The sequence below is a fragment of the Brienomyrus brachyistius genome, chromosome 2, assembly GCF_023856365.1.
Source record: "Brienomyrus brachyistius isolate T26 chromosome 2, BBRACH_0.4, whole genome shotgun sequence".
NCBI lineage: Eukaryota > Metazoa > Chordata > Actinopteri > Osteoglossiformes > Mormyridae > Brienomyrus > Brienomyrus brachyistius.
In genome coordinates, this window is record NC_064534.1 from 13,548,381 (window position 1) to 13,561,665 (window position 13,285).

Genomic DNA, 13,285 nt, shown 5'->3' on the forward strand with positions numbered 1-13,285 from the left:
ACCTTACCAAAGTGCAGAGAAAACACAATGACAAATTCTACACCTTACTCCCTATCCACACAACAGCATACAATTTAAGATTGGAAAACAAAAATGGCAGTCACTCCGTATGCGCCAGAAACACACACCAGATATCAAATCCCGAAGGGCACGCCAAGACGTTAATCAAAAACCGGGCGAGAATTCGAAAGACGAAACCAAATAGCAAGTAAACCAAAGCGAAAGTACAGACTAGGGCAAAGCGAAAATCAGAAATCAAATAAACCAATCATACACAGTAATATCCATCAAAGAAAAGCAAACCAACATCAACAATTAATAACTGAGCAGAACTCCCGAGACATCTTGTGGTCGGCTTTTCAATTCGGAAAACGGAAGTGACGAACTCCGCATACAGAGAGTTGTAGGCGGAGTCTGCACGTGGAGGCGGGGCGAACGTCGAATGCAGAGCGAGCTAGACACTGCTGTGGGCGGAGCTGAAGTTGGCGGCGCATAAAACAAAATCCATGGCTTCAAAAAGTAAGGGTAGTGTCATGTCCTTCCAAAAGGCGCTCGATATCATTACAGAGATACGAAAAGGAAAATCACACAGTTGCAGTCTATGATACAGAAAGTAAAGAAAAGATCATCCAGCTCACTTGATGCTGGTTAAAACCTGGATGAACACTGCAAGAATAAAACGGGATGATTCACTAGCTCAGACTGAAATAACATTTTATTATAAGCCTTGTACCTCATAAATATGTAGTTTGTATGTATACACATGTACATATGCATTGTACTGTACTCTACTAAGTATTTCTAAGTTACGAGCATTTCTTTCTTACGGGCACCTCGGTCCCATTCTGTCCGGAAAAGGGAGGTTTGACTGTATTTACTTGTCATGTGAGACTGAGAAATTGTACACTACTACACCTCCTGTTATTCTCCCTGTGTAAATGAAATTGTCAGCAATTCGAAAGGGAACAAACAATAAATGCATTGTACAGGTCAGTGGTTATGCAGCTGAACACTGTACACTGATATCAGCTGAACACTAATAATGAAAAGCCGTGGACACCGTTGGCATCCTGATGTGTTTTAGACCCCAGTGTCATACAGCAAACTACAAAGCTAAGGCTCCAACTCCATTACTAAAGGGTCCGAGATCAGAATGTAGATAATGAGAGCATAGATGTGCAATACGCAATGACAATAGAGAAGCATGTTCAACATTCTTTCATGGAATAATCTCTTTGCCATTCAGGAATGCATATGCAATAATAAAGGGGTGAAGTCTAGGAATAAATGTCAGCATTATAATGAAAGCAGGATTATTTTTCTGCATACTAGGCACCCTTTTTGTGTCTTAACACCCTAAACTATGAATGTAAATCTGCTTGTCACTGTCACTGTAAAGGTATATTGGGTACCAGTAGGGGGCAATACATCACTGTCATGCTTTATGTTTCTTGGTAGCTCCCTTTGACTGTGGTAATTATACGATTTACTATGAACGTTTGAGCTTGTAAATGTATCAACAGGGTTTCTCTCCTGTATTGTCACCAATGTGCTTCACAATAAATAGCATTTTAAATCATTTTTTTATGCCATAGTTTTTATAAAACCTTTATGTCTAAGATGCAAAGATGAATGTTATGGATTAGTTATATCATGACAGAATGCCTGCTCATTCATTGGCAACAGAGGTTATTTTGCTGGTTAGAACATCAAAAATACTGTAAAACATCTCTAGATATTTGTGATGGACCAAACATTATTGTATTTTCCATCCATCTTCCTCACTGCTTTTGAAGTACTGGTTTGCGGTAAGCCTACAGTCTACCCCAAAACACATGGTGACGAAGGTCACAGCGGCTGAGATGCCAGTCCATCGTGAGCCACACTCAGAGGATTCAAACCTCCACCCCTGCAGGTGGGAACCCTCAACCGTGACCACTAAAGCACCACATTAACCGCCACTTAGCCTTTTAATCGCTATCAATCTAATAATGGTGATATTGCATTGACAGTTATAGTTTAATTAGCGAACATATGCTAGCTATATTTATTTAACCATTGGTTCGTCCAATAATTAGCCACTCGCTAAATGGGGTGGTGTGAGGCTCCGTGCCCATGATTGGAAGGTCACAGTGATGTCAGCATCGGGCCCTTGAGCAAGGCCCTTAACCCCGAGAGCTCCAGGAACTGCCTGGCCCTGCTCTGCTAAATAAATAAATGCAGTGTAAATAGCTGTGACGGTTTGCTGGTCCAGAGGCTATCCTAGGACATAGCAGTAGCAGGAAGGCAGCTCATCGTAATACATAAAGATGGATATAACTGCAGGCTATCAGAAGACAGACTTCCAGTCATAGTAGGTGAAGCATTTTAATGAAGGCCTGCATAGCCTTTTCACTGTCTCTCTTTCCTGGGCAGACTCTTTATTACCTGTACAGGCTGAAAATGTAGCTGCAAAGCTGCCGTAAAAAGGGGGGGGGGGGGTGTTACGATGAGTCCAAGGCCCCCTGAGTGACAAGGGCCTTAAAAAATTTGCAACATAATTGGATTGGTCTGGGTTGGGGGACCAATAAGATGTGCTTTCATATGGCCCAGGATCTGCAGTGGTGCCCCAGTGTAGCTGTGCTGCTCTGCATCAGCTGGAGCAGTTATCACCGGTCAGATGCCTCCCCAGCTGATTGCCCTGAACTCTTGCCCCTGAGGACGGCATTTCTAGTTTAGCAGATAACTGCGCAAAGTTTGTGACTAAAGGTAAAGTGTTGTGTAAGGGGGGAGGGGGGTTGCGGTGTTGGGACGTGTGATATTGACACGCTGACTTTCCTGCTTGGTGGGACTCGGATGGGTACAGATGGGGTCACCGGTGTGAAGAGCCTCCGGCGGCCTCTGCCTCCTCATACCCTCTGGGACGTGCTCCCCACCGTCTGGAACCGCGGTCCACAGCATGGCTCTCCCATGGCGGCCCTTCTCTCTCAGTGCGTACCATGTCTCCGAGGAGTGTGGGTTCATCCTACCTGCCCCGCAGGTAAGGAGGATCAGAACATCACCATGATTATGATGCATCCGTCATATTTCCCTCTGATCAAACTGCAGCCCCCAGGAGGATTCGCTGAATTAATCTTTCGTGCGTTTTGTGCATTCACCACCGCGTTGCTTTTTGTTGGAAATCCCCTTTAAATGTGTTGGCTGGCTTTGTGTGTCAGTTGCCATGTCGTTAATTCCAGAATGAATCGAATTGTCAGCCTTAGTAATTACTTAATGGGACAGCATAACGGCTTTGTTTAATCTTCATGTTAAGTTTTAGAGCAGAGGTTGGTGGAAGTCCGTTCAGTGAAGTTTTTCATTAACTCATAAACAGTGAAAAAAGTACCAGCACAGCACTGAGCGACTGTCTCCAAGCTGCAGTTCTACTGTAACCTGTTTGCCGCAGTGTTTATGAGATCTTCTGATGTTTCAGTGGCAATTTAAAAGTTTCAAAAACATAGGCCAACGCATTACATTTTTTTCTTTAACGGCACTTATAATAACAGCCAAAAAGTCCTGGAGAAAATAGAGGCAACAAAAAAAAATGGATGTAAATGAGGAAAAACTGGAGAATGAATCCAAGACCCTTGAAAACTGGAGTAAAATTATATAATGGAGTTTAATGGAGCCCAAAGTGAACAATGGAAAGCAGGCAGTTATAAAGTAAATCAGCTTCAACACTATTCTGCTGGTGTGTTAATAATTAAAAAAGTAAAGCTGTTTGAAGCCAGGCTAAAATCATACCTTAAGCCTGTCTATTCAAACACCCTACAATAACACACACACGCTCACAGGTTTGTAATTATATCTTTGTGGGGACTCCATTCATTTCTATGGGGAAAACACTAATCCCAAGATGACGACCTTAACCCCTATCCAGCCCTGTCCTTACCCATAAGTAACCAAACTAAATACAAGGCTTTTGGCATTTTTAGGTTTTTGACCACATTCACAGATCTTTGTGGGGACCTGAAAATGTTATGAGCATTTGGTCCCCACAATGTAATATAAACATAAACGACACAGACAGACACATGTGTATATATGTCTGTATATGCATATACAGTACTGTGCAAAAGTCTTAGGCAGCCAGAGAAAAGGATCTTTAAATGATTTTCAATTTGGTGTAAAACTGTGTTATTTTGCCTGTCAAAGTGTGTCAGCTTAGCTATTGCAAAACCTCAGCTAAAATCTCCCCCGTATTTGCAGCAACCATACGATACCATGCGCCTTTTCTTTTCCTGAACTACACCTCGTGTAGCTAATCAATATCTCATTGACTTTTTTTTAAACTAACTAAATTAATTAATTAAATGAGCTGGTGATAACATTTAATAAACATGTGGACTGACGGAGGTGCTCCTGAGGAGAGGTTTGGGAGCTGAAGTAGTGTCCATCCAGCCATCTGAGAAAACACAAGTAACTTCTTGGAGAACAAAAGAAGTTCTAACTAGTTTTTACTGTATTGCTCTGAATGTTGTTCTAATGTTAACTTCCGTTTTTTTGTTCTGAGCAAATAGGCGCTTACTGCTCAGATAAATATTTTTCAGCATTTCTTTTGACTGCCTGAGACTTATATATACACAGACACACACACAGTATATATATGTGTGTGTGAGTATATATATATAGTTTTTGAAGATTTAAAACCACATTTGTTCCAGTCGTCTGTAACACATATTTATTAATATGCTGATATATAAAAGGATACAAACATTGCTCTTTCTTGAGGGAAAGACAGCAGATGGTACTAGAATTGTTGGTATGCTGTTGTATTTGTTATGTGGGTGAACTTTATCCTTGTCAGCAAAGATATCACAGAGCAGGGAAACGTGCTACTGTGCCACACATTCAAATCTTAGGAAAATGCTTGTGTTTGCATTATGCCCGTAGACACCACACTGCATCCTGATGCTGGGCTCCTGTGCTGGTCACTGCTGCTTAACCGCCCCTCCCCCCACGTTTGTCATATGTCAACCTGCACTCCCCCCTCTCTAAATTCAATTTCATATCTGACTCGTACTAGAATGCACCATAATAATGTACCTTAATGAATATCAACAACACCGCAATACTTATTTACTTATATAAGTCATACTTTAATATATGATACATGTCATTCACCCTCTGAAGACGGTGACCGTAGTGTGGTGACACATAGGCCTGTGGGAAAAGTCCTGGCATATTACCGTCTGGCAAAGAAAGCCAATGAAAGGCACCAAGAAGAACTAGTGTATCCTGGCCTGAAACAGGTTTGCCTGGACCCACACTGGGGGCTAGGTATGAGGCTGATGTTCTGCAGTGAGCAGGGCTGGATTTACCCTAAGATGGCTATGAGTAGCTATCCACCAAAAGATGTGAAAGGTGGAGGTCAGTTGTGGTACCATCAGCTGAATGGACCTAGTAGGATTAGACCTTCTTGACAGACCTAGCTTTTGGAATATGAAACACTAACCCTCTGGTAGAAGGGGCCTGAGCTAGTGTGAAAGACTGAGCTGGCTTTACATTCACATAAAATGTGGGCTCTCGACCCGTAACCCTCGACTGGGGCTGGAGTCTCTCCTACTCTGGAGTTCCCTGTGGTGAAAGAGCTCAGGTAGGAGTGAAGATACGCACAAGTCTCAGGCTGAGGGCTGAGCAGCTGAAGATTTTTCTGGTAGGTAAGAAGGTTGCTTCTGTGCAACCAATAGTCTCAGATAGGAACTGGTAGGAAGGTGAGATGAGATGTTAAGCCATAAGACAGGCCTTGATATGACTCGCTGGATCCGCTCCAGGAGGAGAAGCGGCATCTTCCTCGTGTGTATTTACCATTAGCTTGTGTTTATGACTTTTTATGACTTTGAAAGAAGTTTCCAGTTGGAGGTGGCAGTAATTCATATTATGCGTGATTCCCCCCAGTGTGAGAACGATTCTTGTACGAGACATTTTTCATGTGTGGAAAGAGCTACTCGGCTATTTCTGTTCTGCAGAATTCCACACAACCTTCAGAACCTGGGTGCTGGAAACAGCTGAACTAACTTCATCCTACCACTGACCCCCCCCAGCTGTCTGTCCTTGCTGGCAGGGACGGATTATGGACCGGGCCAGCGGGGCCGCTGCCCAGGGGCCCTTGGGGTGCAGGGGGCCTGTGGGGCCCCTAGCCCAAAACAATTTGCAAGGCTTATCAACAATGTATTTTCGTTTGTCTATTTTAGAGGGCCTACATTCTTTGATCCTCTGCCTACAAGGGCCCCTGACCCTATAGGGAGGGCGTTTGGCTGCCAAGGGCTCTTGAATTGTGGTGGTTGCCCAGGTTTGCCCAGGGGCCACACAACCCACAATCCGTCCCTGCTTGCTGGCTGTTCTGTTCAATTGGTTTCACTTGGCACTACTGGGTGCTCTTTTGTATTTACATTTAGTTACTACTAGACTTTCAAGATGTTACTTGAATAGCTTTTCTGATATTAGATCCTATGGTTTTTTGTATGGCTCTTGTTCCCATAACCATCTCACACTTCTTACCAGTCATTCATTGGAAGCACTTGTACCCTAGTTGCTATGTGATTTACTATCTGCCGCACTTGTAAGTCACTTGGAACAAGAGCACCTGCTAAATAAATAAAAGTGAATGTAAATGTCAGTCAACGTGATAGTCAACAGTCTGTGTCAATGTCCTAAAAGACAGAGCTACCGACTTACTACAGACCCTGGATGGACATTGCCCAGAGTGTCCCCCAGCTCGTTCAGTCCCACACGCTGCGATCCCGTGTCCATCAGGTGAGACACGTCCTTCACCATAATTCCCCTGTAACAGTTGTCTGTCCTCACTGACCAACCACCTAGAGGTGGTCATCGTCTGATATTGCCAGTGACTTAAATCCATAAAGGAAGCAGGTCTCATCTTAAGACATGACCTGGCAGGGGTGAATACAATTATTCCAGTTTTTTTCTTTTTGTGTGTCTGTGTATACCAGTAATATCTATCTAAACATCCTGTAAAAATGTATATAAATGTATGTGAGCTTCCCTCTCTCATGTTGATCAAGTGAAATTCTTTCAGGCACCTCTAGGGGTCACTGTCCCTAAACCTGATCAATGCAAATGAAACTCAGGCCACTGACTATCACCAGGCATGGCCAATCACATGTGCCCACTTTTCCCCCCCCCCAGATGCCCCTGCTGGAATCACACTTCCTTGAGAGTCACAGAGCGCTGAGACTGGCTCATCTGGCCCTTAGCACGATAACCATGGGCTACGTGTGGCAGGAGGGCGAGCACGGCACAGTGAAGGTCTTCTGAGTCACGCACCACATGTGCAGCCATCACACCTGTCGACTGACTGATTAAATAGCCAGTGTCTCTGCATGGGCAGTAGACTGTAAAATCTTCGCATGTGACTTAGTGACTGAGCTAGTAGGCCAAAGTTTTCTCCTTACATCCATCCATTCATCCATCATCCAGTCATCTATCCTACACAAGGTCATACAGGAATCCTGAAGCCTATCCCAGGTGACACCGGGCACAAAGCTTGGGGTATACAATGTATGGAATGCCAGTCAATTACAGAGCACACACACACACATGCAGTCATGTAATCATATCTTTTTGGGGACCGCTCATTCCTTTCTATGGGAAAAATGCTAATGCTAACTATGACAACCTTGTTATATAAAATATGGGGACCATGAAACTAAAGTGTAGCTGGACCACACGCACAATAAGGAACTCTGTTTGACTTGAACCCCCAGCCCAGGAACTATGAGGCAACTTTGCTAATGACCATGTAAATGCTGAGCTATACTCATGTGCCCTTCGAGGTGCTGCCCCAGAATGTGGCCGTGCCGTTGTGGGACGTGTCCCAGCGCCTGGGGTTGCCCCCTATCCTAACCCATGCCGACGGAGTGCTGGCCAACTGGAGGAAAAAAAACCCAGAAGGGTGAGAGCGTGCACACACACCCATACACGCACCCGCGCAGGTACAGTCCTGAGTACCAAGCTACCATTTTACAGAATTCCCTCCAGTCATACCGCCGGGAGCATTGACTAGTGAGCTAGCAGCCACACCCTGGTGGCACATTAAGCCAGAACTTCAGGAGCTTCCAGTCATCCTGCTCCTGCGTGAAAATCGTGCAGAATGGTAGGTTGAAATGTACTCAGACGCAGCATCTTGGGTGGAGGGTATGGATGTGGAGATCAGGAAATAGGGAAATGAGGACATGAGCAGGCAAAGTTTCACCACAGATTTCATTTGAATTTTGGGTTTTACAAATAGCAAGTACAAGAGTTCAATGATAAACAGAGTTAGATTTCTAAGCTGAGGGTTGTTCATTTTCATCAAGTGCATTCTTGGAATGTCCCTGAAAAAGTACCTTCTTCCCCTGGGCCAATCGCTGGGCCCGATATCAGTACTTGGTGAAAGAACAACTTAGCTGGGGGTATCTGGTACATATAGTTCTCAGCTCATGGCTCTCCCACATCACTGAGGACATTCAAATCTCTCTCCTATTTTCATTTTCATGGCCATTGTGGGTTCCTGCGCCAGACCCTTCGACATGGAGTGAGTATCTCCGTCTGAACACCAATGTCAAGGTTACACTCCTCCTCCCAGATACTACCTTGCCTGCTACATTTTATGTCCTTTAAAAAGTCATAGAAATCTGACCAGGGTTGAGAAGAAAAATTAACTGAAACAGAATGAGTAAATGAGTGAGTGAGAGAGAGAGAGAGCAAGTGAGTGAATGAGTGAACGAGTATGTGAATGAGTCAATGAATGAATGAGTAGGTGAGTGAGTGAATTAATTCTAGATGATGTTCAGCTCCTCTGCAGCTGTAACCATGGCAATGGCATAATGGATCTTACTGTCTCAGGAACCTAGAACTGATTATCACCATCCCAGGAGGAGAGAGCGCACGTGGCTTCTTCATGGTGACCCTCCTGGTGGAAGTGGCAGCCATACCCGGCCTGAAGGTGACAGCAGCTGCTAGCTTTGGGGGGGGGGGGGGGGGGCTAATGACTCAGAGAAGGAGAAAGTGATGTGCCTGAGTACAGGGCAGCTTGAGGGACTGAACACATTCTCCTGGTGTTGGGTGGGAGTGTGCGCCTGGTGATGGACTGACACCCTACCCAGGTTGCCCCCTGCCTCATGCCCTCACTAGACCTGCCCTGCATTGGATGAACATTTAAGGAAAGTGGTTGGGTTCCATTACGGTTCTCAGTTGTATAACTGTGTAGAGACTGTTTGCTGCGTTGATGCATTTACTTAAATGAGGAGTAAATAAAATATTTTGTCTTTTTAAGCCGTACCTCTGTTCCTCTGCATAAGGCTCTCTCAGCAGAGTGTGTTTACTGCTCCAAGCACTCACACAGAAAAGTCCAAATCTAGAGAAATACTGTGGAAGGCAGAGCACAGGGACGCTCGCGGGGTTATGGGGGTCACCTCGAGCGGCGGCCATGTGTTTCAGGCCATCCCGAAGGTCATAGATGGAGTGTGGGCCGGGGACTCGGTGGGGGTGTCGCAGGCACTGGAGGAAATAGCAGAGGCGCTGCACAGCATGACGGAGGCACTCAAACTGATGCACGGTATGTACAGTGGCGAAATGCGCAGGGGCCCCCGCCCGGCTCTCACCCGTAACCTTTGACCCTCTTCTTCTCATGCTATTCCAGAGTATGTCAACCCGGATATCTTCTATGGCATCATGCGGATCTACCTCTCCGGGTAGGCAGTGCTCGGGGTCCCCGAGGAATGTGTGGTACCCCTCCATCATCCAGACGACTGCTTAATGTTTATGGTTTTCATTCAGGTGGAAGGACAACCCCTCCATGAGGGAGGGGCTGGTGTACGAGGGGGTGCGGAAGGAGCCCATGAAGTTCTCTGGGGGGAGTGCAGCGCAGAGCAGCCTGCTGCACTGTTTCGACGAGCTACTGGGGGTCCAGCATGAGGAGCAAAGCGGTAAGGGGCCCAAGTACCCAGGGAAGTACCCACTAAACTATGTGCATTTGTAAAGGGGGTGGGCAAGGAAAGTTGAAGCCAGAGCGGGGAATCTTGGGAAGTTTAAGGTGGCGTGGAGTTGAGGCTGGCGTCTGCCTGGACAGGTGCTTTTCTGTCCCGGATGAGAGAGTACATGCCCCCCGCCCACAAGCAGCTCATCCGCGACATCTCAGCGAGCCCCTCCCTGCGCCACTTTGTCCAGGACCGGGCCAGCGGCCCCCTGCTGGACTCTTACCATCGCTGTGTGTCCCGGCTGCTGGCCCTACGTAACTACCACATCAACATAGTGGGACGCTTCATCACCGTGCCGGCGGCCCGGGCACGCCAGCTCCGCTCCCAAGGAACCCCGGATGAGGTGGAGGCTCTGGGCAAGGCCCCCACCTCCCTGGAAGAGAGGGGGACTGGTGGATCGGGCATCATGAGCTTCCTGAAAACAGTTCGGAACCGGACCCAGGAGACGTGCCTGACATGGCCAGCACCCTTCCAGCAGGACTGACGGCGTGGCGTCTCCACTGCTAATGTCCAGCAGACATTAAGCGTTTGGTATAAAAACTCATCCAATAAAAATTAGATTACTTCGAAACCAAACCACTCTGTCGCTAACTAAATTACCCAATTTAACACTGACACCCACTATCAGACATCAGCCTCACTCCAAACCACAATCGCAACCAAAACCAACCATTTTCACATAATTCAACTTCTAATGCGCCATGAAATCTAAATTATAATGATGGGGGAGGGGGAAAAAATCCTGTTTTCCTAACTCAAGCTAATTCCAGTCATACCATGCAATCTAATTCCTGTAGGCCACAGAAACGCTGCTTGGTGGCTATTTTTAGAACGAGCCGAGGATGAAAGACAGGAGGTCGGCCCACTTTTTCACCAGAAAAAGGGGTGTCCCATCCTTACACGAGTATGGTGCTTCACAGCAAAATCACCGCGACCCCCCTCCGTTGCCGCTCAGGTGCACGGGAGCTGCAGTACTGCAGAAATCCAGAAGAGGGCACCGTAGCACACTGAAATTCCTGGAGCGTGTGGCACGCACATTAGGCACTAGCAGGCAGGAAACCTGCCTGTCGAGCCAGCCTCTTACAGCTACCTCCCGTAAGCAGAGATTCACTGCTGCCACTACCATTTTCATACTACTATCTAGCTACATACTATCACCCCCCTTATGCAAATTCAATTTTTCATTCAACCCATACTCACATATACCTTATGTGATGATATCATATGATGCACGTTGACACTCATATGACTGAAGTATTTGCATGGGTTATGCCATAAATCTGTCACACCGGTGACTGGCCACCCCAGAAGTCACACCTTGTGTGACAGCAAAGACTGTAGCTGGGCTTTATGGCCGAGGTGTTAAAGGGCCCGTATTCAAAGGGGTGAGCCAGTAGTATAAAAATGAATTATATAGAACATTTCTTGACACCGACTTATATTGGAAGGTTAATGTGTGTTAAAATGTATTCTGGTTTATTTCCATATTTATCCATAATTACATATTTAAATATCCATTATTTGAGGATCATGCACATTTTTATGAATCTTTCCTGTCAGGATTCCAGAGGCGTGACATTTTAAAGATATGGTTCACTTTAGGAATGTACAGTGACCCTGGTGTCATTCCCACACAGGGCTGCTTTTAAGAAAATGGAACCGATTGCTATGGGGAAAGAACAACCTCTGAGTGGGTCCCTGTGGAAATGTGTCGGCCTCCAGAATCCGTCATGTTCCAGGTTCTGTTTGGAGACGTGTCTCCCTCCAGGATCACCCATGTGCCGGGTTCTGTTTGGAAACACGTGGGCCTCGAGAATCCGTCATGTTCCAGGTTCTGTTTGGAGACGCGTCAGCCTCCAGGACTGGTTGTGTTCCAAGTTCTGTTTGGAGACATATCTGCCTCCTGGATCTGTTATGTTCTGGGTTCTCTTTGGAGACATACTGGCCTCCAGGATTGGTTGTGTTCCGGGTTCTCTTTGGAGATGTGTGGACCTCCAGGATTGGTTGTGTTCCGGGTTCTCTTTGGAGATTTGTGGACCTCCAGGATTGGTTGTGTTCCGGGTTCTCTTTGGAGATGTGTGGACCTCCAGGATTGGTTGTGTTCCGGGTTCTCTTTGGAGATGTGTGGGCCTCCAGGATTGGTTGTGTTCCGGTTCTCTTTGGAGATGTGTGGGCCTCCAGGATTGGTTGTGTTCCGGGTTCTCTTTGGAGATTTATGGGCCTCCAGGATTGGTTGTGTTCCGGGTTCTCTTTGGAGATGTGTGGGCCTCCAGGATTGGTTGTGTTCCGGGTTCTCTTTGGAGATTTGTGGGCCTCCAGGATTGGTTGTGTTCCAGGTTCTCTTTGGAGATGTGTGGGCCTCCAGGATTGGTTGTGTTCCGGGTTCTCTTTGGAGATATGTGGGCCTCCAGGATTGGTTGTGTTCCGGGTTCTCTTTGGAGATTTGTGGGCCTCCAGGATTGGTTGTGTTCCGGTTCTCTTTGGAGACATACTGGCCTCCAGGATTGGTTGTGTTCGGGTTCTCTTTGGAGATGTGTGGTCCTCCAGGATTGGTTGTGTTCGGGTTCTCTTTGGAGATGTGTGGTCCTCCAGAATGGGTGCTGTGCCGGGTTTGAAGACGTGCCTCCAGTATCAGTTGTGTGTCAGGTTCTGTTTGTAATCGCGCCAGCATCCAAGATCAGCCGAGTGCCGGGTTCTGTTTGGAGAGGCGTCAGCGTCCCGACAACCACAGCGCACAATGTAAGCTGCGCAGACCCAGCCCTTATCAGGAGTGACGCCCGTTTACCTTGTCGGGCAGCTTCCCACTCGCACACACTGCCCCACTTCCTGAAGCGATAGTGCAGACCAGAGACGGGCATCACGGAGGACAGGGCACACGGACCTTCCCTGCCTTCCTGGATCCATTCCAGCCACGGCCCTATCGGCCCTCAGAAGCTGCGGTCATCAGATACAGCCACAGTGACCAGGGTCACGGAAATTTTGCCAATCTTGGCTGAGACCTCGTTTCCTCAAACTGGAGAGGTGGAGCAAAAATGACGGCACACAAAGTGTAACCCCCACCGGTCCTCATCATGGCCCTGACACGGCCCGCTAACTTGCTACAGCAGGACTTTGGCATTTCGAGTGAGGGTCAGCATAACTTCCTGGGCGGAGACCTGCACATTTCTCATCTGTGGATGACACCTGTCCCCCATGATGCGTAATAATGGGGGAAGGGCATGGAAGCCAAGGGGAAACGGAAGAAGGCAGGGAGTGGCGTGGACTGGGGGGTGGGGGGGCGGAGACTC

General features: G+C 46.9%; 2 protein-coding genes across 3 annotated transcripts in view; both read left to right on the forward strand.

Annotated features, from left to right (window-relative positions):
• The window catches only part of tcf7l1b (transcription factor 7 like 1b), a 611,697-nt gene that overhangs the window by 118,488 nt on the left and 479,924 nt on the right, over positions 1–13,285 (forward strand). The window lies entirely within an intron of this gene.
• On the forward strand, positions 2,256–10,574 carry ido1 (indoleamine 2,3-dioxygenase 1). Of its 2 annotated transcripts, XM_048980097.1 has the most exons (12): positions 2,256–2,353; positions 2,593–2,748; positions 2,846–3,019; positions 6,679–6,774; positions 7,168–7,287; positions 7,815–7,933; positions 8,540–8,554; positions 8,866–8,965; positions 9,460–9,577; positions 9,662–9,713; positions 9,799–9,947; positions 10,091–10,574. In XM_048980097.1, the coding sequence occupies exons 3-12, from the start codon at positions 2,939–2,941 to the stop codon at positions 10,480–10,482; spliced, it is 1,242 nt and encodes a 413-aa protein (XP_048836054.1). In that variant the 5' UTR covers positions 2,256–2,353; positions 2,593–2,748; positions 2,846–2,938; the 3' UTR covers positions 10,483–10,574. The 2 variants fall into 2 exon arrangements, with proteins under 2 accessions (XP_048836054.1, XP_048836063.1); XM_048980106.1 differs by lacking the exons at positions 2,256–2,353; positions 2,593–2,748; positions 9,460–9,577 and having other exon boundaries at positions 2,767–3,019; positions 8,895–8,965.